Here is a 26,276-nt window from a genome sequence, read left to right as displayed (position 1 = left end):
TGGAAATGGCAATCTCCTGCTTGTTTATTTCAAAAGAAACAAAAGGTTGGTAGACTTTCTATGAACTTCGGTTTGCTTCAGGTAAAAGGCCAAGGCTCTCTTGCAGTCCAAACTGTGCAGTGTTTGTTCACCTTGGTAGACGTGCTCTAGGGAAAAATGTTAGGACAACTGAATGGATAATATGGAATTCAGATTCCTCCATAGGGAAGAACTTAGGCTGGGTGCGTAGGACTACCTTTTCATGCTAAAACTTGGTATAAGGTAGATAAGTTATTAGAGCTTGAAGCTCACTGACTTTCTGCATCAAAGTGCAGCCAGGGCTGATTGCGCCTGAATGAAGGCTTGCAGGCCTTGGAAAAATTCCAACCAGGAGAAGGTCCCTGGGTCCATGTTAATCCCAGGGGGAGTCGTAGTAGGAGCCCCAGAGGTGCCCTCCTGTGGAGAAGCCATCTCAAAGATGCACAGATCCGGGGAGCTATCGTCGGTAGTAGTTCCAGACCCATCCCCCTGACAGTAAGGGACCAGGCTTTGGTTCCCCCTGGGTTTCTTTGCAATATTGACACAGGCAGGACTCCAATTCAGAATGCGTGGCTCTTATGTGGCAGGCTGTGCAAAGAGTCCTTTCTGGCCTTCTTGGGCGCCAGTGCCATTGTGTTTGCGCGCGTGCAGTTGTAAACGCGGCTGTGCATGTAGTTATGCGCACGGGTGCGCTCAGTTGTGCGCGTGTCTGTATTGGACACGCGCAAGTTAGGCGCATCAGTTGCCCGGCCTGCCCCGCGCATACCACCAGTAAAGAAGGGAAGATGGCACAGACGACCCCCGCGCATAAGATGGCGCGCCCCCTCCCCCCCCCCCCCCCGAGGGTCTCCACGTGTGTGGACCCTTGCTCCAGATCGGGGCCTAGCCTAACCAAGGCTGCTCAAGCCAATCGGTGCTCCCTTTTAACCTCGCCAGAATTATTCGGTATGGCAATCCAAGCTCTGGAGACCGGAGTCCTGAATTTAAAGATTTTTTCTTACTTGGTCTCGGCACTTACCGATCATGTGCCGGACGATCTCCAGCTGCAGGGGGGAGAGGGAATTACCTTCACCGCCTCGCTCGTTTCTGCACCTGCTGCCTTTCAGCCACACTGGGGGCTAAGTCCATGCCGGGAACCGGCTACCGGACCAAGGCACACCTCTGAGGGATATCGGAGATCACCTCAGGAATTCTCGACTGGGGGAGGGACCCTTAGCTTTCACAGCAGGAAAGCGGGGCTCGGTCTTCTTTAAGGTAAATTTTGTTTCTTCTTTGCTGTAATTCTTAACATTATTATAGTGTGTGGGATAGTGTCCGCATCTACTAGGAGATGGAGAGATACTGAAGAGCTGAGGTTACTGCAGGGGTATATATACAGAATGACGTCAGCTTTGAAATCTGACTCAGTCTCCCATCTGCTAGCAGAAGAGCACAATACCCACTGATCCTGAGTCCATCTGGCTACACGCTAGGAAATTGCCAGCGCTGTATTAAATTAATGATTCCTTTGTTACATAGAAAGTACTACACCCGTTTACTTTGCAAATATATCCTTTTCTGATAGTTCACAGTGCTGGCGGGGCTGCAATGAACGAGGGACTTATATCCATATGTGGTGGCATTGTATTGGGGTTCAGTTCTTCTGGAAGAAGGTGGCGGCGAACTGGCGGATATACTGCAACTTCCTGTTCATTTGTTCCCCTCGACTGGATCTGCTGGGAAGGTGGGATGATTCCTTAGTCCCTCAAAAGCATAGACTGTTGGTGGGTCATCTTTTATTAGCTGCTCGGTTCACTATAGCTATCTTCTGAAAACACAACCCCTGTTTTGACTACTGGAGGAAACAGGTGTACACTATAGCAGACTTAGAAAAACTTCGCTACAGTCTGCGGCATGAGCAATTCAAATTTAATACTGTCTAGGAGCTATATTACAATTACATTAATAGCCCATCTGCTTATGGTTTAACCTGCCAGGACTTTTGGTGTTTTACCTTTTGCTCTTTTGTGTGTAGCAACTTAAGATGATGTCTACATACTACTGGTTTTTACAAGGCACCTTGATATCTGTGATTGTCAAACCCTGCTATTCAGTTTCTATTACTGTGACTCAGATATATTGGCTCCTATTTCCATTTCCTGTATCACTGTTTTGCATATGAGATTCTGTGTTTTAAATGTAAATATTATTTTAAAAAATTGTTCATAGGTTGAACAGGCCATGCTATTTTCTCACTTTGACACATTGACATTAGCGACTCTACAGATGTACAGGCATCTGAACTATAGATAGGAAGCTATGCAAGCACAGAATTAAGAAAATTAGGTCTTACCTTCGATAATTTTCGTTCCTGTAGTACCAAGGATCAGTCCAGACTCCTGGGTTTTGCCTCCGCACCAGCAGGTGGAGACAGAGCAAGATTTGACAGGCTCTGCCATATATACCAGGGTGCCACCCACAGCCTACCAGTATTACGCAATGTCAAAGCAGAATGATCCCCAACTGTAACTAACTATATGAAGATCAACCGGGGAACCCTCGGGTCACTCCCCTCCAACAAGGATCCGACCCAGACAAACGGTAAGAAAACAGAGATAAGGAGCTCCTCAGAGCCAACAAATTTGGAGCAGATTTAGGAACAGTGGACTCTCCGAACTTAACGCAGCAGTGGAAGGGACTCTGGACTGATCCTTGGTACTACAGGAACTAAAATTATCGAAGGTAAGACCTAATTTTCTTTTCCCTGTACGTACCGGATCAGTCCAGACTCCTGGGATGTACCAGAGCTCAACCTACTGAGGGTGGGAAACGGAGAGGCCCGCTCTCAACACGCCTGCTCCGAAACTGCCCTCCCTAGAGTCCTGTACATCCAGACGATAATGACGTGCGAACGTGTGCAACGATTTCCAAGTCGCTGCTCTACAGATCTCTAGCGGGGAGATCTGCTGAAACTCTGCCCAGGAAGCCGCCTGGGAGCGAGTAGAGTGCGCCTTCAGTCCCAAAGGTAAGGGCTGACCAGCTAAAAGATGCGCGGAATTTATGGCTTCCTTCAACCACCATGAGATGGTGGTCTTGGATGCCATATTACCCTTCTTAGGACCCTTCCAAAGAACGAAGAGGTGATCCGAAACCCGAAAACCATTAGTGACTTCCAGATAGGATAAGAGGACCCTACGCACATCCAGCTTCCTCAAATCCCTGAAAAGAGTATCCGATCTGTCTACATGAGAAAATGCCGGAAGCTCCACAGACTGGTTCAGATGAAAGGAAGAAACTACTTTGGGTAGAAAGGAAGGAACCATCCGGAGACTAACTCCGGACTCAGAGATGCGCAAGAAGTGTTCCCTACAGGACAATGCCTAAAGTTCCGAAACCCGCCTAGCCAAAGTGATTGCCACCAAAAACACGACCTTCAAAGTGAGATCCTTCAGTCGCCCTCTTCAGAGGTTCAAATAGGGGTGCACACAAGGCTTTGAGCACCACATTTAGGTTCCAGGAAGGACAAGGAACAAGCAGCGGTGGACGTAAATGCCTTGCCCCCTTCAAGAAACGTCCAATATTATTTATTTATTTTATTTGCATCTTTTTTTACTATACCGACGTTCAAGACGAGGATTATCAACCGGTTTACATCGAACCGAAACTTGGGAACAGGTTACAGATAACAGTTGACAAATTACAAGAATCATCAAAACCATAACTGGGGGAAAATGATGAGATGAGATGCCAACGTCCTCCCTTCCACTGTGCCCCATAAACAACAGAGGGCAGCCACTTGTACACGTAATGAACTACAAGACAGTCCCTTTGCTAAACCGTCCTGAAGAAAGGCTAAAATATCTGAAACGGCTGCCAGAGTAGGTCGAACCATCCAAGAAGCACACCATGACTCGAACACTTTCCAAAACGAATATATGACAATGAAGTAGAGGTCTTGCGGGAGCGGAGAAGAGTGGACACCACCACATCCGAATAACCTTTGCCTCTTAAACAGCACCTCTCAAAAGCCATGCCGCTAGACAAAAGCAATCTACCTGATCGAAACAAATAGGTCCCTGATGAAGTAGATTCGGTAATGCCGGGAGATGTAGCGGAGCTTCTACCACTAGGTTGACGAGGTCTGCGAACCACGGCTGCCAAAGCCACTCGGGGGCCACCAAGATAACTTCCGCGGGGTGACTCTATATGCGACGAAGGACCTTGCCTATCAGAGGCCAAGAGGGAAAAACATACAGAAGGACTGACTTCGGCCAGGGTAGCGCCAAGGCATCCACCCCTTCAGCTCCCAGTTCCCTGCACCGGGCAAAGAAGCGTGGAGCCTTGGCATTCTGAAAGATGGCCATCAGATCCATGGCCGGCTGTCCCCACCTGTCGCAGATGAGCTGGAAGGAGCTGGAAGGCTCTGTCCGCCAGCTCCCATTCTCTGGGGTCGAGCTGATGTCTGCTCAGAAAATCCGCGTGAATGTTGTCTACCCCTGCGATGTGAGACGCGGCGATGCTGAGAAGATGCCGCTCCGCCCATTGAAGTAAGAGCCGAGCTTCTAACGCCACCGGGTGACTCTGGGTCCCCCCTGACGATTGATGTAAGCCACCGTAGTCGCATTGTCGGACAGAACCCTGACCGATTTTCCCTGAACTAGAGTGAGGAAGGCCCACAGTGCCAGACGTACCACCCTGGTCTCCAGGCGATTGATCGACCAGCGAGACTTGGTTGTGGACCAGCGACCCTGCACTGACTGACGCAAACAGACCGCTCCCCAGCCGGAGAGGCTCGCGTCTGTGGTGACCTCTGTCCAATCCGGAGCCACAATTGAAACCCCCTTGAGAAGATTGCCAGAGTGCAACCACCATCCCAGGCTGGACCTCGCCATAGCTGTTAGAGGTAACGGAAGATGGAACTGCTCGGAAACCGGGCTCCAGCGGGAAAGCAACACCGTTTGTAAGGGACGCATGTGCGCGAAAGCCCACGGAACCAGTTCTAGTGTGGATGCCATGGAACCAATCAACTGCAGATAGTCCCACACCATCGACGGCTGCATCTGTAGCAGGGCAGAGACCTGCCCTCGTAATTTGCGACAGCGGTCTATGGACAGGAAAACTTTGCCTTGCCACGTGTCGAATAATGCTCCCAAAAATTCCAGAGACTGAGAGGGATCGAGATGACTCTTGGCCGTATTGATCACCCAGCCATGGGAATGCAACAGTTGTAGGACTCGCTGAATTGCTGAGCGACAAAGCTCCTCGGATTTTGCTCAGATCAACCAATCGTCCAGGTACGGATAAACTAATAGTCCCTCTCGTCACAACTGCGCCGCCACTACCACCATTATCTTGGTGAAAGTTCTGGGGGCCGTCGCAAGCCCGAACGGTAATGCTTGAAATTGGTAATGTTTTTCCAACACAAAGAACCTGAGATATGTCTGGTGATCCTTCCGGATCCCAATGTGCCTCTGATAGGCAAGGTCCTTCACGCTTAGCAGAGATAGGCATCTCTAACACAGCCCTATCATGGTTCTCCTCCTACCTTGACCACAGAAAGTACTTAGTCAAACTTGATAAATCCGAATCCACACACATTCCTCTTTCACAAGGCGTACCCCAGGGCTCCTCCCTTTCCTCCACCCTCTTTAACATCTACCTTCTCCCTCTTTGCCACTTATTATCCAAACTGGGACTAAAATTCTTCTTGTACGCTGACGACGTACAAATACTTATCCCCATCCAAAACTCCCTCAACGAAACCCTGCACTTCTGGGAGACATGCCTCACATCTATCAACGCCCTCCTTTCCAACCTACACCTTGCACTCAATACTTCAAAAACCGAAATCCTAATTATTACTAATCAACCCAGCTTATCCATTCACCAACTGCAACGCATTCACAAAATCTCACACCTCCGTCCACTGTCAGAGATCTAGGAGTTCTCTTAGATACACAACTTAGCTTCAAATCCCACATCAAATCGCTCCTAAAAGGGGGCTTCTATAAACTCCAAACCCTCAAAAAACTTAAGCCTCTCCTCCACGCACATGACTTCCGTACTGTTATGCAAACCACTATACTATCAAAACTTGACTATTGCAACTCACTGCTAATAGGCCTTCCAGCTTCCACAATCAAACCCCTCCAAATCTTACAAAATGCCATGGCTCGCATCCTTACAAACTCAAGAAAGACTGATCATATTCAAATCATATTACTCCCATATTACAAAACCTCCACTGGCTACCAATCACCTATCGCTCTCAATACAAAACACTCACTATCATACATAACACGCTATATAAAAATAACTCCCCCTGGATCGAAGATATGCCACACTTCCACCAGGCCAACCGTCCTACCAGAAACTCCCTTGCGGGCACCCTCCACACCCCTTCACTCAAAATTGCTCACCTCACAAGCACCAGAGCGAGAGCCTTCTCCATCGCCGGCCCCACCCTTTGGAACTCCCTCCCCACCGAGCTCCGACTAGAACCCTCACTTAATCAATTCAAAAAAGGAATCAAGACCTGGTTATTTAAACAGGCCTATCCCAACGCCTCTCAACCCTAGCATTTGACTTCTCCACAACACTCATTATTTCCCTCTCCCTAGTACAGTGTCCCCCCGCCCCCCCTACACACCCTCCCTCCCTCACCACCCCATCCATTTTATGGCTTCCTGATATTCAGTCACCACCTCTCCTTCCCATCGCCACCCCCTGCCCCCTTGTACAGTTCCTACCCCACCCCGCCTCCCCTATGCGCTTCATCCCCCACCCCTGCGCTACCCCCCATTTTGTCGTCTCTTGTATATAATTTATTTATGTCCAACCTGGTTTACCACATGTAATCTCATTTAATAACTGTGGCGCCCGTTGGCTCTACAGTAAAGTTGTCACCTTTTAACTTCCTATCCTTCCTCCATCTATCATTGTAATTTCCTTTCTCAGTTGTCTGTAAACCGACATGATGTTTTTTACGAATGCCGGTATATAAAAGTTATAAATAAATAAATAAAATAAATAAATAAGGTACGCCTCCATGAGAGCCAGCGAGGCCAGGAACTCTCCCGGTCACACCGAAGCAATCACGGACCTCAGGGTCTCCATGCGAAAGCGTGGTACCCACAGACAGCAGTTGACCTCCTTTAGGTCGAGAATGGGCCAGAAAGAGCCCTCTTTCTTTGGAACGACAAAGTATATGGAGTAGTGTCCTCTTCGTTGCCCTAAGGCGGGAACTGGGACAATGGCCCCCAGGTTTAACAACCAGACCAACATCTGATGAACCGCTTCTCGCTTGTCTGTGTGCCCGCACGGGGATGGAAAGAAACTCGGTCTGGGATGGTGAGCAAAATCTAAGGCGTAGCCGTGTCTTATCACCGAGAGTACCCACTGGTCTGTCGTGATCGTGGTCCATGCCTCGTAAAAGAGGGATAGCCTGCCCCCTACCTTCGGCACCGAGGGATGGACCGGCAAGCCATCATTGTGCCGACTTACCGCCAGGGGTGGAAGAGGTGGAAGCAGGTCTACCAAAGCGCCTTCCCCGAAAGGACTGAGGCTGCTGTCTACCCCCTCCCGGATGAAAGGAGATTGAGGGTGTACTAGACCGAGGGGCCCGAAACTTACGGTTACTCCTAAATCTAGACCGGGACGAAAAGGACCCCTTGGAACGCAACTTGTCTTCCGGCAGACGTATCCTTTATTTTCACCCAGTTAACAGTATCATATCATCCAATTCTTTACCGAAAAGCAGTTCTCCCTTAAAGGGTAAGGAACCCAGGCGAGACTTGGAGGCACCGTCCGCCGACCAGTTCCTTAGCCACAAGAGACGTCTGGCTGAGACAGCGGACACCATGGAGCGAGCCGAAGTTCTAAGGAGATCGTGCAGAGCGTCCGCACTGTAGGCCACGACTGCCTCGAGACGTCTGGCCTGTCTGGCTTCTTCCTCCAACAGGCCCTCATTGGCGAGTAGTTGTTGTACCCAACGCAGGCCTGCCCGTAGGGCGAAGTTACTACAGATCGCCGCTCGGGCCCCCAGGGCGGAAACCTCGAAAATCTTCTTCAACTGGATTTCCAACTTGCAATTCTGAAGATCCTTCAATGCCATAGTGCCCGTGACCGGAATAATCGTCCTCTTTGTTACCGCTGACACCGCGGCATCCACTTTCGGCACCCGCAACACTTCCAGAGCCTCCCCTGGCAAGGGATAGAATTTATCCATGGCTTTCATGACCTTCAGGCCTATGCCCGGGGTATCCCATTCCTGAAAGAGAAGGTCCGTTGAAGAGAAGTGAAAAGGGAAAGTGGTAGGGGGGCCACTCAGACCCAGTAACACTGGATCCATTGAGCCAAGCCTGGACACCGCAGGTGGAGTAGCGATCCCTAATTCCCCCAAAATGGCGGGAATAAGGGGGGGCAGCTCCTCCCGTTGGAAGAGGCGTATCACCCTCGGGTCATCCCCCTTGGATGTCTGACTTTGTCGCGCTGCCCCTTGAGCAGGTATGTCATTTCCCTCTGCCCCCCTCGGGGGTGGGGAGGGGACCCCATGATCCTCGGGATTCGCCGCATCGTCGGAGGACTCAGTCTCCTCCCTGGGGGGAATGGCCCGAAGAGGCCACTTAGATTTGGAGGCTCCCTCCTCCTCTGAACATGGCCGAGACGCACCCGCTGAAAGTGGGACTCCTGATGGGGAGACAGTGTCTTGCAGGCTTTGCGGGCCTTAAAGGCCCTGTGCATTGCAAGAATAAATTCCGAGGAAAAAGAGGAGCAGGAGTCCTCTGTATCAGTGTTATCATTATCAGGTCCCTTCCCCCCTCCCCCTGCTGCCGCTGCCGGTGAAGCCAACCGCGAAACCGGGAGCTGCGGCGAAAGGGGGGCGGGGAATTCCTGGCCCCTTCCTCGATCGGCGCGTCTATGTGGGCCAATGGCAAGATGGCAGGGTTTCCCGCGCTCCGCGGGACTGGCTTAGGAGAGAACGAGGAGCGCTCCCCGACAGCGACCGCTAATGTCCGCCGACAAACCAGCACCCCCTGAACCGCCCCCGACGGTCTCTCACCTCCGGGGATGCAGGCTGAGCATAGCCCATCCCACGAGAGGCACGTGCTACCAGAGCCGCAGGCCGTGCCTCGTGGCATGCCGGCTGTCAGAAACTGCGAAGAATACCCGCGAAAACAATTAAAATGATTGCGCAGGGAGGGGGGGAAGGGGGGAGGAAATCGCTGCCGCCTTAAGGCCGGGGAATCGATCTAAAACAAAAACTTTTTTTTTTTGTACCTCCAGAGCTGTCCCTAGACGAGTGCTGGATCGGTCCAGCGGGGGTGAGTGAGCCGGGCTCCCCAGTATCACCCCTGCTGGGCTTGATGAAAGCAGGGTCCTCAACCCCTCGCCCCAGCAACCTGCTCGACCAGGAGGGATGGTCCCCTCAGGACCTGGCAAACCCCCTGGGAGACACGGACCGTTCTTCCTCCAAAGCTATGCTTTTTTTTTTTTTTAAATAAACAATTAAAGGAAGGAAGCATACAGGCACAAACAACACCCTGACTGACTATCCTCCCTAAATCTCCGTCTTTTTTTTTTTTTTTTCAGGCTGTGGGCTCTGCACCTGTACCAGCTGCTGGAGACAGAGAAATACTGGCAGTCTGTCGGTGGCACCCTGGTATATATGGCAGAGCCTGTCAAATCTTGCTCGGTCTCCACCTGCTGGTGCGGAGGCAAAACCCAGGAGTCTGGACTGATCCGGTACGTTCAGGGAATTGCCTTTTGATACCCCTTCCTCCCAAGGAAGCCCAGGATAGAGTAGGTCTTAAACCTCTTGGCCTTCTTGCAGGCGGATTTGGCCATTACAGACCAATGCCGGTAGTGGAAAGCGGAGACACTTATTTGAGCTTCCCAGATGATCTCATGGATGCACGAATTGGTCCTTCTATTGCATGCCAAATGGTGATAGTATCCGTCATTCTTTCCACAAGTAACCAGAGGAGATTTTCTGAAGGAGATTCTCTCCTTTCCTGTGGAGGAACCCCCTCCTAATCACAGCCCACCCCCATGATTATACAGTCTGAATCTGACAAGTGTGATGGGATGTGGATTGGCATCTCATCCAGCTAGCAAATAATGCCCCAGAGAGATTATGAGGTCCAGCCAGAACATCTGTGCATGGGGGAGCTTTCCTCACCAATGAACTATAAAGATGCCGCGGCACCCAATGCAGATTCCCATTAGTGTAGCAACATCTGAAGGGACTGGTTATTGATGCCTGTACATCAATGCTCTGCGCCTAAGCTCCAAGACCTCCTGGAACTTTCTGTCTAGTTCATCCTCGAAACTGCTGATGCCAGCACAGACTTGGAGACATAAGGGGAGCCCATGTCTTCCTTGGCACTAGAACTGAAACAATTACCTGGACTTTGATGATCGATGTGAATCCCAGGACTGTAACAAGGATGAGCTTACCTCCCCCATGGGAATACTTGGGGAGAACTATGGCTGCCATCAAAATGCATCCTCTTCTAGCACTGTGCATAAATCCAATGTCGATGCCTCTTAATCCTTCCTGGTATGTAAAAACTAGGGGGAGGGGACATGATATCACCCTACTGTCAAAGTACCATTGATGCCAGTTTCAGCTACTGGGTCCCTCAATGTCTATGCCTCCAATGCAGAAGCCTATTGGCCAGGCTAAAGTTTCCTGAAGTGTAGGAGCTTCTACTCGGAACGATGCCCTCTTAGGGTCATAGCCTCACCAATGGAGCAGCTCCAGAAAGTCATGATCGACACCCCAGATATAGCACCCACCAATTATGCAGCTCGATAGACCTAAGCTGGTCACACAGGGAGCACTTACTTAAGCCAAAAGCCTTCCGAGGCATCATACAAAAAATAAGCAAGTCGAATAAACTGGTGGGGCAAAAAAAAAATTAAGATTATGCCCTGGAGTGCCAGTACCAGTGCATCAAGCAGCCAAGAGAAAAATAAAGGAACTTAAAATATGAAGAAAAAAAAACTACCTAGAGGACTATAGGGTGAAAAACGACCTGCAAATCCTGTGCAAAACAGCTACTGTAGCTCCAAGAACTTTCATTACAGCAGTTGAGGAGAAAGAAAGGAACTACAACCTGCATAAAAGATAAGACTGAGGAGACCTGTGGGGGAGTTGCCAGGGCTGCACATGCTCAGTGGGCAAACTCAAAGTTTCTAGAAGCTTTCATATCATAGTTCTGTGCTAGGCTCCATCTGTCGTCACCCATATGTGAGGACTGCCATGCAGTGTTCTCAGAGAACACCCTTTAGTAAAACCTGTATTCATCAGTAAGGGTAAGGGAAGGGGCACTAAAGCGTATTTTAAATCGTTTATTAGGCCCCTTATTCTGCTCCCTTCTCCCCTTCATGCCCACCTACACTTGCAAACAGTAATCACTGCCTCTTTAATCACAACACAAAATGCACTGTGTGTAGATGTCAAATCAAATCAAGCCTATACCGCTGAGTTCACCATTCCTCCTCTTCCTTTTTTGAACCTAAACCTGACAAGGCACAGAGGTTCAACCACTCAGAGAAAACCCCAGAGTGGGTTCACCTCAGGACCTCACATCAGTTTCGCTCTTCTCTTTATTTATTTTTTTAATAGGCAATCCAAACTATAGAGATGCATGTCCACCATCTGCTGGAAATGGAAAATACCGGCAGGCTGATGTCGAGGCAGGGCTATATGTCAGTAATGTCAGCGAGTCTGTTATCTCTGTCTCGATCTCCAGTGTGGACTGGCCTGCTTGAGTGCAGAGGAAATGTTGAGATTACTTACCTGATAATCTCCTTTTCCTTAGTGTATGCAGATGGACTCAAAACAAGTGGGATATAGTGTGCTCGTGCTAGCAGTTGGAGACGGATCTGACGTCAGCACGGGTACATATACCCCCACAGGAAGTGCAGCAATTCAGTAAAAAAGCTTTATGGATATATGTGTGACTGACCGATCGATTAAATGAACAGGATTACCCTGACCAATTGATAGTAGCTGGAGACCGCCAGTGTTCTCAACCGAAAGGCGTCGACACCCGGTAGGGTGGACGCCCTATATAAGAAAAACATGGCTTACCGTGAGTCGGCGAATCCCCATGTATACCGGCAGCCGGGCAGGATGCTGCGTCCATCTGCATACACTAAGGAAAAGGAGATTATCAGGTAAGTAATCTCAACATTTCCTAGCATGTAGCAGATGGACTCAAAGCAAGTGGGATGTACAAAAGCTACTCCCGGACTGGGCGGGAGGCTGCCCAAGGTCTGTTTAGGATTGCCCTCGCAAATGCTGTGTCCTCCCTGGCCAGAACGTCCAGACGGTAGAATCTGGAGAAGGTATGGAGGGAGGACCACGTCGCCGCTTTACATATCTCTGCAGGCGACAGCATCCTAGTTTCTGCCCAAGAGGCTGCTTGCGCTCTGGTAGAATGATCCTTGACCTGTAGAGGTGGTGGTTTTCCCGCCTCTACGTAGGCTGCCTTGATAACTTCTTTGATCCAGTGGGCGATAGTTGGCCGTGAGGCCTCTTCTCCTTGCTTCTTCCCGCTGTGAAGGACAAACAGATGGTCCGTCTTTCGTACTGCTTCTGACATTTCCAAGTATCTGTCCAGTATTCTGCCGATGTCGAGATGACGCAGTATTCGACCTTCTTCTGACTTCTTCAAACCTTCCGTGGTTAGCAAGGATATGGTTTGGTTGAGGTGAAATTGTGAGACTACTTTGGGTAAGAAGGAAGGAACCGTGCGAAGATGGATAGCCTCTGGAGTGATTCTGAGGAACGGATCACGGCAGGACAGTGCTTGTAGCTCTGAGATGCGGCGTGCTGAACATACAGCCAGCAAGAACACCATCTTCAAGGTCAACGAACGGAGAGACAGGCCTCGAAGGGGTCTGAAGGCGGATCCCGCTAGAAATTCCAACACTAGGTTGAGGTTCCACAGGGGCACCGGCCACTTCAGTGGCGGGCGAATGTGTTTGACTCCTTTCAGGAAACGTGAAACATCTGGGTGTGTGGCGATGCTGTTGCCGTCACTCCGGGGATCGTAGCAGGATAGCGCTGCCACTTGAACTTTGATGGAACTGAGGGGCAGACCCTTCTGAAGACCATCTTGCAGGAAATCCAAAATGATAGGGATCTTAGCGGCATGTGGATTGGTGCCGTGAGTTTCACACCAGGCTTCAAATACTCTCCAGATCCTTATATATGTTAGGGATGTGGAGAACTTGCGTGCTCGGAGGAGGGTATCTATTACCGGCCCCGAGTTTCCTCGTTTCTTCAATCTATTTATTTATTTATTTAACACTTTTTCTATACCGACCTTCATGGTAGGGACCATATCAGGTCGGTTTACATCAAAAAGGGGGAACTGTAACGAAACCGTAGGTAACAGGAAGAACAAAGTTACATTCAACAAGGGAGGTAAAACTTGGAAGCAAAGATTGCTGGAAAGAAAAAGACTAAGGAACGAAGTGCTTAGGATAATGATAACAGCTGTTTTAAGAGTCAGGGTAGGCTCTTATATCGAGCTTGGGGATAGTAAGGGGATCCATTGTTCATGATGGCTTTTTTGTCGTCTAATGAGTGTCTGGCGGATCTGAGAAGGCCTGGCGGAAAAGCCAGGTCTTGAGTTTTTTTCTAAATGTTAAGAGGCAGGGTTCCAGTCTGAGGTCGGATGGGATGTTGTTCCAGATAGCTGGACCTGCTGTAGAAAAGGCTCGGTCTTTGGTCGAGGTGAGACGTGTAGCTTTTGTAGGTGGGGCCTGCAGGGTTCCTTTATAAGCCTCTCTGGTCGGTCTGTTGGTGCTATGGAGATTGAGAGGGAATTTGAGGTCCAGATGCAGATGATTGTAGATGGCTTTGTGAATTAGAGTGAGTGATTTGTGAAGGATTCTGTATTTCACCGGGAGCCAGTGTAAATTACGGAGAATAGGTGATATGTGATCTCCACGGTTGGTGTTAGTCAGAATTCTTGCCGGTCTAGCCCTCTCAAGGGCCAGACCATAAGAGAGAATTGAGCTGTATCCTCGTGGAGGATGGAACCTTGCCGCAGCAGGTCCCTGTGTGGAGGCAGGGGTAGTGGATTCCCTGCCAGTAGTCTTCTCATGTCTGCGTACCAGGGTCTTCTTGGCCAGTCCGGTGCCACTAGAAGAACTAGGCCTCTGTGCCGCTGAATCTTGTGTATAACAGCGCCCAGCAGGGGCCATGGAGGAAAGGCATATAGCAGGATCCCCTGAGGCCATGGCTGTACCAGGGCATCGATCCCCTGGGATAGAGGATCCCGCCTGCTGCTGAAATATCTGGGTACTTGAGCGTTGGACCTGTCCGCTAGTAGGTCCATGCCCGGCGTCCCCCACCGATCCACAATCATCTGGAAAGCTGTGGGCGACAACTGCCATTCCCCTGGATTTAGGCTTTCTCTGCTGAGGAAGTCTGCCGTGGTGTTGTCCTTCCCGGCGATGTGGACGGCGGAGATGTCCTGGAGATTTGCTTCCGCCCAAGTCATCAGGGGGGCTATTTCTAGGGATACCTGTTGGCTTCTGGTTCCGCCCTGTCGGTTGATGTATGCCACCGTGGTGGCGTTGTCTGACATCACTCTGACCGCTCTGTTGCAAAGTCTGTGGGCAAATCGCAGGCACGCTAGCCTGACTGCCCGTGCCTCTAGTCGGTTGATGTTCCACCCCGACTCTTCTCTGTTCCACCGCCCTTGGGCGGTGAGTTCTTCGCAATGTGCTCCCCATCCGTTCAGGCTGGCTTCCGTAGTGAGCAGGGTCCAGGGTGGGGAGGACATTCTTGACCCCCGGCTCATGTGGCCGGGCTGCAACCACCACCGTATCTGATTCCGCACTCTGGCTGGTAGAGGTAGGTGTAGTTCTGTGATCGTGGGCTCCATCGAGATAGGAGGGCGCGTTGTAATGGTCTCATATGAGCCCGCGCCCATGGTATCACCTCCAGAGTGGATGCCATAAGGCCGAGGACCTGTAAGTAATCCCAAGCTGTGGGCCGAGTGGCGCTCAGCAGGGCTTGCAGACGATTCCAGAGCTTGGATCTTCTCTTGGAGGTCAGGCTGACCTTGTCTTCCTGGGTGTCGAATCGGACTCCTAGATATTCCAGCGACTGAGAAGGCTGTAGGGAACTCTTGTTCAAATTTACAACCCATCCTAGGCTTTCCAGAAGAGCTATAACTCTGTTGGTTGCCTGGCGGCTCTCCTCTGGTGACTTCGCCCGGATCAGCCAATCATCCAGGTAGGGATGGACGAGGATTCCCTCCTTCGTGAGGGACGCTGCCACTACTATTATGACCTTGGTAAAGGTCCGCGGCGCGGTGGCTAACCCGAAGGGTAAAGCTCGGAACTGGAAGTGCTATTCTAGGACCTTGAAGCATAAATAGCGCTGATGATCCCGATGGATTGGGATATGCAGGTAGGCTTCTGACAGATCTAGGGATGTGAGAAACTCCCCAGACTGTACTGAATTTTTGACAGACCGCAGAGTTTCCATGCGAAAGCTGGGGACCCGTAGGTATCGGTTGACTGACTTGAGGTCCAGGACGGGCCGGAAAGTGCCCTCCTTCTTGGGCACGATGAAATAAATGGAATAATGCCCAGAATTCATCTCCCTTGCAGGCACTGGGATTATGGCCTTTAGGGACAGGAGCCTCCGCAAAGTGACTTCTAGGGCCGTCCTCTTGATGGGCGAACAAGGAGATTCCACAAACCTGTCCGGCGGAAGCCGAAGAAAATCCAGGTAATACCCCTCTCGGATGATGGCGAGGACCCACTGATCCGAGGTAATCTCGACCCACCTGCGGTAGAAGAGGGATAGCCTGCCCCCTATGGCCTCGACCCCCGGATGGGTCGGCTGATTGTCATTGTGGGGTACGGCCGGGACCCGAACCCGAGCCGGTTCCCCTCTTGTTGTGCTTAGGCCGAAAGGACTGGTTCCTGGCCTGCGAACGAGGTGCTTGGTAGCGAGTCCTGTAAGGCTTGAAGCACTGAGAGCTTCTACCTCTGGATGGTCTGGGGAAGGGGCGCTGGTTCCTCCTTGACAGGTCTTCTGGTAGACGGGGTAATGGAGAGGCGCCCCATTTATTGGCCAGTTTCTCAAGGTCACTGCCGAACAGGAGGGATCACTCAAAGGGCATTCTCGTGAGGCGTATCTTGGAGGAGGAGTCGGCCGACCAATTACGTAGCCAGAGCTGTCTCCTGGCCGCCACTGAGGAGGACACTCCCTTGGCTGCCGTACGGACTAGGTCGGAGGCTGCATCAGTGAGGAATGAGAGAGCTGATTCCATTTCTTCTCCCGGGGTGTTGCTCCTAGCCTGTGATAAACAGGAATGTGTCACCACGGTGCAGCAGGTCGCAATCCATAGGGACATGGCTGCCACCTCAAAGGCTTGTATCAGAATGGTGTCCATGCGCCGGTCATGTGTATCCTTGAGGGCCGTCCCCCCCTCCACCGGAATGGTGGTGCACTTCACAATTGCGCTAACTATGGCGTCTACCTGGGGGCACGCCAGCTTCTCCTTGGTTGCCGGGTCTTAGGGGTACATGCCAGCCAAGGCCCGACCCCCTTTGAATGAGGCCTCCGGCGTATTCCATTCCAGATCGATTAACTGCTGCACTACTTGTAGGAGGGGAAAATGGTGAGACGTTTGGCGCAGGCCCTCTAACAGGGGGTTCATTCTAGGTTCCTCTGGGGCATCATGGCCCGGAAGAGCCAGTTCCGACAGGCATTGAGAGATCAGGCCTGGGAGATCCCCTTTCAAAAAGAAGCACCTCATGGTCCAATATGGTTCAACCCCCGAGGGAAGTTCTCCCTCCTCGGGGGACTCGTCGTCTTCCTCAGGGCAATCTGAATCCCCATAAGTGGGGGTCCCGGGTGGCGCGTGGCCGTGCCTAGGCCTTGAGGGTCCAGGGGCCGGGTCATCCGGTATGTATGGACCCGCTCGGGGAGCAGCCTGCATTGAGACAAAGGCATGAATCCCCTTGATTAATTCCACCCAGGAGAGCGAAGCAGGATCTGGTCTGAGGGGTACCAGGTCCCTTGGGGTCCCCAGCTGCTCACTACTGCCGGCTAGGTCCGAGGTGTTCCCTGAGGAACTGGCAAGTATGCTGGGCTGTGACCGGTCCTGGCCTGGAACTCCCAGGGCCTCTTCACATTGGGCACATAGGGAGTCTGCTTCCTCGCTCTATGTGGCTCTGAGGTTGCATGCCGAGCAGAGGCTCATGCCTGATGTTGGAGGGGCCAGCTCCGCTGATGCCTGGGCTCTTACGCTCCATGTGCGTCTAAGAACGGACGCTTATCAGCGGGCACCTATGAACGTGCGCTTTACACCATGCGCCTAACAATGTGCGCCGAACAGCGGGCGCCGAACAGTGGGCTCCTAACAGCGGGCGCCTAACAGCGGGCGCCTAACAAACCAGGCAGAAAAATGGCGACCTCCGTGGCGGATTGCCACATAGGCAGACTCTGCGAATCCTCACGTCCTCGGAGACCAAGTAAAGATGTATGCCTTACCTTGTCTTCGGCGCTTCCCGGTTGCGACCCGGGCGGTCTCCGGCTGCGGGGGGAGAGGGTAAGTACCGTCACCGCCGCGCTCGAGGAAGTGCACCCGCTGCCTCTGGGCCGCACCCAAACTCGTCTCGCTCGGGGGCCAAGTCCACGCCGGGACCGAGGCTGCCTCTATGCCGCGCCCGAGCCCTTCTCACTTGGGGGCTAGGTCCCTGCCGCGAGCCGGCCACCGGACCAAGGCACTTACCTCCGAGGGACCACGGAAATCACCTCGGGAAGCTCAACTGGGGGAGGGACCGACTGGTATCACCGCAGGAGTGCTGGGCTCGTCTTCAGGTAGGTTTCTTCTTTGAATTTAGTCGTGTAGAATTTGGAAACATGCTCAGCGAGCGTGAGGGAGCTCCAAACTGCTTTGGAGACAGAAATTACTGAATTGCTGCACTTCCTGTGGGGGTATATGTACCCGTGCTGACGTCAGATCCGTCTCCAACTGCTAGCACGAGCACACTATATCCCACTTGTTTCGAGTCCATCTGCTACACGCTAGGAAATCAAAGTTTAAACTTTTCCCTGAATTCAATTATCTTCAGCTGGTAAGATGCTGTACCTAATCCATAACTCTACCTCAATTAAAATATTCAAATAATGTTAAATTTTCATAGAATAGCTTCTTAAAGTCACTGATACAGGTAACTTCCATTGTTATTTAAAATTATTATGCACTTAAAAGAAAATGTAATTTCATCTTCTTCTGTAGGATGTCAACAGAAAATTTTTTAAAGGATACAATAGCATGTTTACTAGTTTCTTCAACATTCTGCAAAAGGTAGAGATCAAGAAGAGCCTGTGAAGAAAACATTTAGAGTTGGATTAAAGGTCTGGTCCATATATCCCCTTTGAAACAAGTATACTGCATATGATCATGGGACTAAATTATATCATTCAGTCCCAGAATGACATTCAATTATGAGAAAAAAATTAATACCTCTTCCACAAACAAAAAAAAAAAAAAAAATACAACACAGAAGAAAGTCACATTCTAGATAGGCTTGGTTCAAACCCTCATGCATTTATTATGGGAAAACTGCCAACTTTGCTCCCTTTCCTATACCCATTCCACCACTATCCAAACAAATCATTCATCAACTTTGAAAAGTACAAAAGCTGGATGTCACCCCAAGGGCCTGCCCTCCACACAAATTTTGCTTCATCAACCTCTAACCATTTCTAAGCAGAGATCCACACACAGTCATCTATATATAATCTGATAAGCCTCACCAAGGTTAAAAAAAAAAACTTTAAAAAAATGTACATCTCAAATAAACCTCGAAAACTAGCTATCTGATGCAGAAGCATGTCCCATGAAAAATTCCACTCAGTTTTGTCAGAGCAAGCATACTGCTGTTTTACAATTACTCCTTTCTTCAGCAGACTCACAAATTCTTCAAATTCAGCCCCAATTTTTGTCAATTACAATACAGAAATCTAAAAAAATGGGTTCTGCTGCAGACGAACAAACAGATCTTAAATTATGCACTGTCCTAACACATGATTTTTAAAAAAATAATATTCTTACCCAGTTATCCTCTCTCCCCCATTTGGCTGTCAAATCAAATTCATTTATAACTTTAAAAAACACACCCAAAATCCCTTAACTATGGTATATCATATTTTAATATCTCCAAAACTATCTGCATACCGAAGGCATAAAGTTTCACTGCATAAAAACAATGCAAAAGTGGCATATAAATGCTAGCTATATAATCCTCTCTTACTTCAACTACTGCAATAGCTTGGCTAATAGATGTCTGTAGAGTTCTACTGCAAAAATAAACTATATAACTTCTGGGGGCTCAAAAAAAAGTCTTACATGTAGGGTAGCAGGAGGATATTTCCCTGTGCCACCTTCATCTCTGCTCCACAGCTTATCCACACCATCTCCTAACTGGGAAAGCATTCCATCAATCATCAGACAATCAGAACTCCATCTCCCCCTGTGATAATATAAAAAAAAGAACTTTAAAATCATGCAAAATCTTTCTTCTGTTTTACTCAAACTGCATTTTTTTCCTCCTTAATAGGATAGCCATTAAGTTCCAGATTCAAGGCAGTTGATGAACCAGTCACATACACAAATCTGACAAGAAAAAATGTTTATCTTGAAGAAAGCTCCCTATTGCTGAAAGCATCTTTCTTATGCTGGCATCTTTGGCAGCTTTACTAATACATCTCCCATGCCTCACAATGGAGTGGATCATACTGACATCACTGCTCTGTTGTTCCTGGCACACGTGACTCCCTATTATATGCCGTAAAACTATCGTGTCCCTTTCAGGAATACTTGGTTCATACATTCCTTCTTGACATCTAGATTAAACCACATGAGAATTAACTATTAAATTTCTTTTTCATGAATATTTGTCAATCTTATCATTTTTCGTAAAAACCAACCAATTCCATTTAGTGCTGCATCTAGGTTGGCAAACCTCCCGGTTTTGGACCGGACAGACCGGTTTTTAAGTTAATTGTACAGTGTCGATTACAAAGGTAACCAGACACTGTAATGTCCGGTCTGCTACACAGACCCTTGCCTAACTTGGCATTCAGAAGTAAAGGGTGTGATCGGCAGACTCCAACTAGCCCAATTAAAGTGGCTAAAGAAAGAAGACACCTTCACTCAGCAATCCTGCCAATCATTTCACTCCCTTGGGTGAGGCGCAGATGCATCAGCCAATCAGCCATGGTGCTATGCAGCCAATGGAAGGAGGTACAGACTGGGACTAGGAGTTCATGGGTCTGTCGGTGAGATTAATAAAGCAGGGATGCCATGGAGGAACACCTGCAGGTAGGCTGTGAAGACACAAGGTGATGGTGCGTCAGACTTGCATTGTTTGTGTTGGCAGTGGGTGCAAGTGAATTTCTATGGGGAGGCCCAGTCTAAATGGGGGCGGAAAGAGAGGGAGATAGAGAGCATATGCTTGTCTGTGTGTATGAGAGAAAGAATGTGTGTATGTGAGTAAGAGTATGAATAGCAGGAACTGTCGGGTACTTAATACGAATGCAGGTTAAAGACCATTGGGAACAAATTTATGCAAATGAGGGTAATCCCTCCCCCTCGTGTCCAGTCCAAGTCTGTGGAAAGGTTGGCCACCCTAGCTGCATCCCATCTTAATCTAAACAGCAAATTCTGCATATGGTTAAAGCTGACTTTTAAAATTTAATTTATTAAATTTTTAAGCAGGGGCAACAATTTACCAAAAGCATACCTAGAAATGAGCAACATAACATTCGAACAGTCAACATGACAATTGGATAAAATGACACCAAGCTGTTTAATTGAAAGTTCGAGAATTCCCAAAGGCCGATGTAAAAAAAAAAAAAAAGCACTAAGCTTAATAGCAAGCTTGCTTGCCATAAACGATGTTCTCAGCAGACAGCAGGATGAATTGCCGTGACATGTGGGTGACAATGGACTTCTCTCAGCTAGTAGAGCTCTTGCTCTACTGAGCATATGCAAGAATTCCCACGAGGATGTTGCATCGTGAGCTGCCTCAGTTAATTTTAGAGCTAATTCTAAGTAGGTAGTCGACTCTTCAAAGAGGCAGGTAGGTATTTAGCATGATGTCTACAGAGAATATCATTTATAACAAGCAAACCTGGATTTCTTCATTGACAAGCAGGGCTAAATTAGCCATGATATATAGGGAGTCCTAAGCTGAGGGTTGGTGCAGAATGTTTACTTAATAAGCAATCACAAACACCGCCCAAATTAAACTATATGTATTCCAGAAAACCTTTAAGTGGTAACACAAACAATATACGATTGGTTTAACTGGTATATTTTTTTATAATCATTTTAAATAGCCATATTTGACATCAAAAAGCTGTGAATGTATCATTAAATGTAGGACCCACACTCACAGAGTTTGTGTATCAATCGAACTCAGAAAATTTTGGTGAAGAGTCACTTTATTTTAAATACCACTTTATGTTGATAATTTTTTTTTGTTGTTTTGAATTTTCATTAAAATGCTGACGAACTGCAAAATGCAACTTCAACTTCCTATATCAAAAAACATGGGAGCACACCTTTCATTTTTCATTAGCAAACATTAAATGAAAGTCTCGAACAAATTATATTCAAGAGAAAGCAAAATTGCTTACCTTGTAATAGGTGTTATCCCAGGACAGCAGGATGTAGTCCTCACATATGGCTGACGTCATTCACGGAGCCCTAATGCGGGAAAAACTTCTGGCAAAGTTTCTAGAAGCTTTTAACTGGCAGCCTGGGGCTACTGAGCATGCCCGGCATGCCATGATATTCCCTGCCACAGGGGTCTCACTTCAGTCTGGTATGTAGCAATAAGCGTTAGCAAAGTAAAATAATAAAAGTCTGAGGCCCAACTCCGCGGGGTGGCGGGTGGGTTCCGTGAGGACTACATCCTGCTGTCCTGGGATAACACCTATTACAAGGTAAGCAATTTTGCTTTATCCCAGGACAAGCAGGATGCTAGTCCTCACATATGGGTGATTAGCAAGCTAGAGGCTGAGGCATTGTCCATGCAGGTAGCAGTGATGCGTTTTTGAGGAAATGAGTCAGCCGACGATCACAGCAGGTTGGTTGTAGAAGGAGTTGGGATTAAACTGGAAACAAGTTCTTTAAGACAGATTGTCCATAGGCTGAAAATCTTGTCGTCCTTCCTTGTCCAAACAGTAATGAGCTGCAAAGGTGTGAAGAGAACTCCATGTTGCTGCTTTACAAATGTCAATGATTGGCACTGAACGAAAATGTGCTACTGAGGTTGACATTGCTCTTACTGAATGTGCCTATACTCGCCCTTGGAGAGGAAGGCCTGCTTTTTCATAGCAAAACTGTATGCAAACTAACCAATTAGATAGAGTATGCTTTCCCACTGCTTTACCTGGCTTATTTGGATCGTAAGAGACAAAAAGCTGATTGGATTTTCTGAGGGACGTAGTACGATTCAAATAAAAAGACAATGCACATTTACAGTCCAAAGTGTGTAAAGCTCTTTCCCCTTGGTGAGAGTGAGGCCTTGGAAAGAATGTGGGTAGAACTATTGTTTGATTTAAGTGGAATTCCGTAACTACCTTAGGAAGGAATTTTGGGTGTGTTCGAAGAACCACTCTGTCATGGAGAAACTTTGTATAAGGTTCATACGTGACAAGTGCTTGTAACTCACTAACTCTTCTAGCTGATGTAATGGCTATGAGAAAAATAGTTTTCCATGTGAGAAATTTAAGATCACAGGAATCTATGGGTTCGAAAGGAGAACGCATTAATCCTGTTAAAACCAGATTCAGGTCCCATTGTGTGACTGGAGGCCGAATTGGTGGTTTAATGTGAGTTAGACCTCTCATGAATCTACTGACAAGAGGTTGTGTGGCTATAGGTGCATCTCCTATCTTGTTATGATAAGCTGAGATTGCGCTTAAATGTACTCTGATTGATGATGTCTGAAGACCAGAGTCTGATAGATAGTACAAATAGTCTAGAAGAGAAGTTGTGGGGCAAGTGAAGGGATCAATATTATTTTGCTTGCACCAGAAAGTAAACCGTTTCCATTTGAAAGAATAATTCTTTCTTGTGGAAGGTTTGCGTGAAGCTATAAGCACTTGAGAAACATTAGTTGAAAGATTGAGTGGTTGTAGGATTAAGCATTCAACATCCATGCAGTCAGGGATAGGGATTGAAGGTTGGGATGGCGCAACCGACCCTGATCCTGAGTGATGAGATTGGGAGCTACTCCCAGGCGTATTGGATCCCTGACTGAAAGGTCTAGCAGTGTGGGGAACCATACTTGTCGAGGCCAATACGGGGCTATGAGTATCATGGACCCCTTGTCTTGTTGTAACTTCACCAGCGTCTTGGTGATAAGCGGTATTGGAGGATATGCATATAGGAGGCCTGAGTTCCAAGGGCGAGCAAAAGCATCCTTGGCTGGTTGGTTCTTCTGTTTGTGTAGAGAACAGAAGTTGTCCACTTTGTGATTCAGATGCGACGCAAAGAGGTCTGTTGTTGGTTGTCCCCAACGTTGGAATATTTTGGTCGCTATTGAGGGATTCAGAGACCACTCGTGTGGTTGAAACTGGCGACTGAGTCGGTCTGCTAGGACATTTTGAATCCCTGCTAGATAAGTAGCCTGTAGGAACATTGAGTGAGTCAAGGCCCAGTCCCAAATTTGTGCAGCTTCTTGACAAAGGAGATACGAGCCCGTACCTCTCTGTTGATGTACCACATGGCTACCATATTGTCTGTCTGGATCAGCACAGTTTTGTGTGAAAGGCAGTCCTTGAACGCATGCAGCGCATAACGTATAGCTCGAAGTTCCAGAAAATTGATTTGATATGTGGCTTCGAGTTTTGTCCAAGTTCCTTGAGTTTGAAGCGAGTTTATGTGAGCTCCCCACCCTAAGGTGGATGCATCTGTAGTTAATGTTATCTGAGGGACCGGTTTTTGGAACGGTAGGCCCTTGCGTAAATTGTCCTTGATTGTCCACCATTGTAGCGAGGAGCGTAGTTGGTGGGTTACTTGGATTTGATAATGTAGTGGTTGTATGGCTTGGATCCATTGTGATCGAAGAGTCCATTGGGTTAGTCGCATGGCTAGTCCTGCCATAGGAGTGACGTGAACCGTTGAAGCCATGTGGCCTAGTAAGATTAGAAACTGATGAGCTGTCGCTTGTCGTTGTATGGAAATTGAGTACGCCAACTGGGACAGTGTGACTGCACGATCTTCTGGAAGAAAAGCTTGTGCAATGTTTGTGTTTAATTCTGTTCCTATGAATTGGAGTAGATAAGAAGGGTTCAGGTGGGATTTTTGATAATTGATGAGAAATCCCAGTTTGTGAAGTAACTGTATTGTGTAATGTAGAGAAGTTAGTGCTCCTTGTTGTGACTGACTTTTTATTAGCCAATCATCGAGATAAGGAAAAACATGAACACCTTGTTTGTGCAAATGTCCCGCTATCACTGCCAGGCATTTGGTGAATACTCTGGGAGCTGAAGCTAGGCCGAATGGCAACATTCTGTATTGGAAATGCTGATGTCCCACTGTGAATCGCAGATACTTGCGATGAGGCGGGAATATAGGAATGTGAGTGTATGCATCTTGAAGATCCAGAGAACAAAGCCAATCTCCCTTTTGTATTAGTGGAAGCATGGTGCCTAGGGACACCATCCTGAATTTTTCTTTTCTTAGGAATTTGTTGAGATTTCTGAGATCTAGAATGGGACGTAGGCCTCGGTTTTCTTTGGAATGAGGAAATACCGGGAATAGAATCCTCTTCCCTTCTGAGTGTGTGGTACGTGTTCCACCGCTTTTGCTTTCAGAAGAGCAGATAATTCTGTTTGTAACTGAGGTATGTGATTGAGATGGGAGTTTTGTGGTGGAAACTCCTGAGGGAGAGATAAGAAATCTAGGCGGTAGCCTTGATGAACAATGGACAGGACCCAATGATCTGTTGTAATGTTTGTCCATTCTTTGTAAAAATGGGAAATTCTCCCTCCAACTGGCAATTTGGGATAAGGATTGGGTAGTTGGCTCTGCACTCTGGGATGTGTTTCAAAAACCCGAGGTGGAACCTGTTTGAGGAGGTGGCTGTGGCCTCGCAGACCGCCATTGTCTTTGTTGTGGTCGTTGTTGAGACCTTGGAGGTCTTGACCTAGAGGACTGAGGATAATACCTCTTTGGTCGGTAGAAGGGACGTTTAGTCTCCCTACGTGGTGGTCTGCGGGTTGCATGAGTTGCAGTGTCGTGAGGTAAGGTGGATAATTTCTTCAACGTCTCTGAATGTTCTCAAAGCTGGGCAACTGCATCTTGCACCTTGGTACCAAACAAATTATCTCCTTGACAAGGTAGGTCCACTAATTTGTCTTGGACTTCAGGGCGTAAATCTGAAGCCTTTAGCCAGGCCCACCTTCGTGCACTGATGCCAGATGCAGCTGTTCTTGATGATGTTTCGAAAGCATCATAGGCTGCCCTTACCTCATGCTTTCCTGCATCTAGCCCCTTTTGAATAATTTGCTATGCTGCCTCTTGTTGTTGCTGAGGCAGGGATGGTAAAAACTCTTCTATTTGTTTCCAGAGATTTCTCTGGTGCTGCGTCATATAAAGCTGATATGCAGCAATCTTAGAGTTAAGCATGGCTCCCTGGTAGATTTTTCTTCCCATTAAATCTAAAAATCGACTGTCCTTCCCTGGAGGGATTGAGGCATGTGTTCTGGATCTGCGGGATTTTTTCTGGGCAGATTCTACCACCAGGGAGTTGTGAGGGAGTTGAGGTTTTTCAAATCCTGGGGCTGCTTGGACTAGATATGTAGAATCTACTCTTCTGTTCACAGCAGGGGTTGTGCATGGATGTTCCCATATCCTCTGTTGAAGTTGCAATAAAACTTCATGCACTGGAATGGCTAGATTGTGCTTAGGAGGATCCACAAATTGCAGTATTTCAAGGGTTTGTTGCCTCTCATCTCTTTCAGCCTAGAGTTGGAAGGGTTTGGACTCAGACATTTCCTGAATAAAAGAGGAAAATGAAAGGTCCTCTGGAGGTGACTGTTTTTTGGCTTGAGGTGGAGTATTCTCAGATAGGAAATCTTCTGAGGAATGCTCAGATTCTGAGTCTGACCAAGTGTCTGATGTAGGATGGTACTGAGGAGGTTCCTGCCTTTTAGGTGGGGGAACTCCTGAAGGTCCTTGTAAAGGATCTTGAGGATCCGGTGAACA

At 48.4% G+C, this 26,276-nt stretch overlaps 1 protein-coding gene across 2 annotated transcripts in view; it reads right to left on the bottom strand.

Annotated features, from left to right (window-relative positions):
* Positions 1-26,276, bottom strand: part of AHCTF1 (AT-hook containing transcription factor 1) — a 564,884-nt gene that overhangs the window by 293,986 nt on the left and 244,622 nt on the right. For both annotated transcript variants that reach the window (XM_029593945.1, XM_029593946.1), the window contains exons 18-19: positions 19,401-19,524; positions 18,318-18,374 (exon numbers count right to left, since the gene is read on the bottom strand). In XM_029593945.1, the coding sequence (XP_029449805.1) occupies positions 18,318-18,374; positions 19,401-19,524 (181 nt within the window). The remainder of the gene's footprint in view (positions 1-18,317; positions 18,375-19,400; positions 19,525-26,276) is intronic.

This window comes from Rhinatrema bivittatum, chromosome 3 (assembly GCF_901001135.1).
Source record: "Rhinatrema bivittatum chromosome 3, aRhiBiv1.1, whole genome shotgun sequence".
Classification (NCBI taxonomy): Eukaryota; Metazoa; Chordata; class Amphibia; order Gymnophiona; family Rhinatrematidae; genus Rhinatrema; species Rhinatrema bivittatum.
This window is presented reverse-complemented; position numbering and strand designations above follow the sequence as displayed.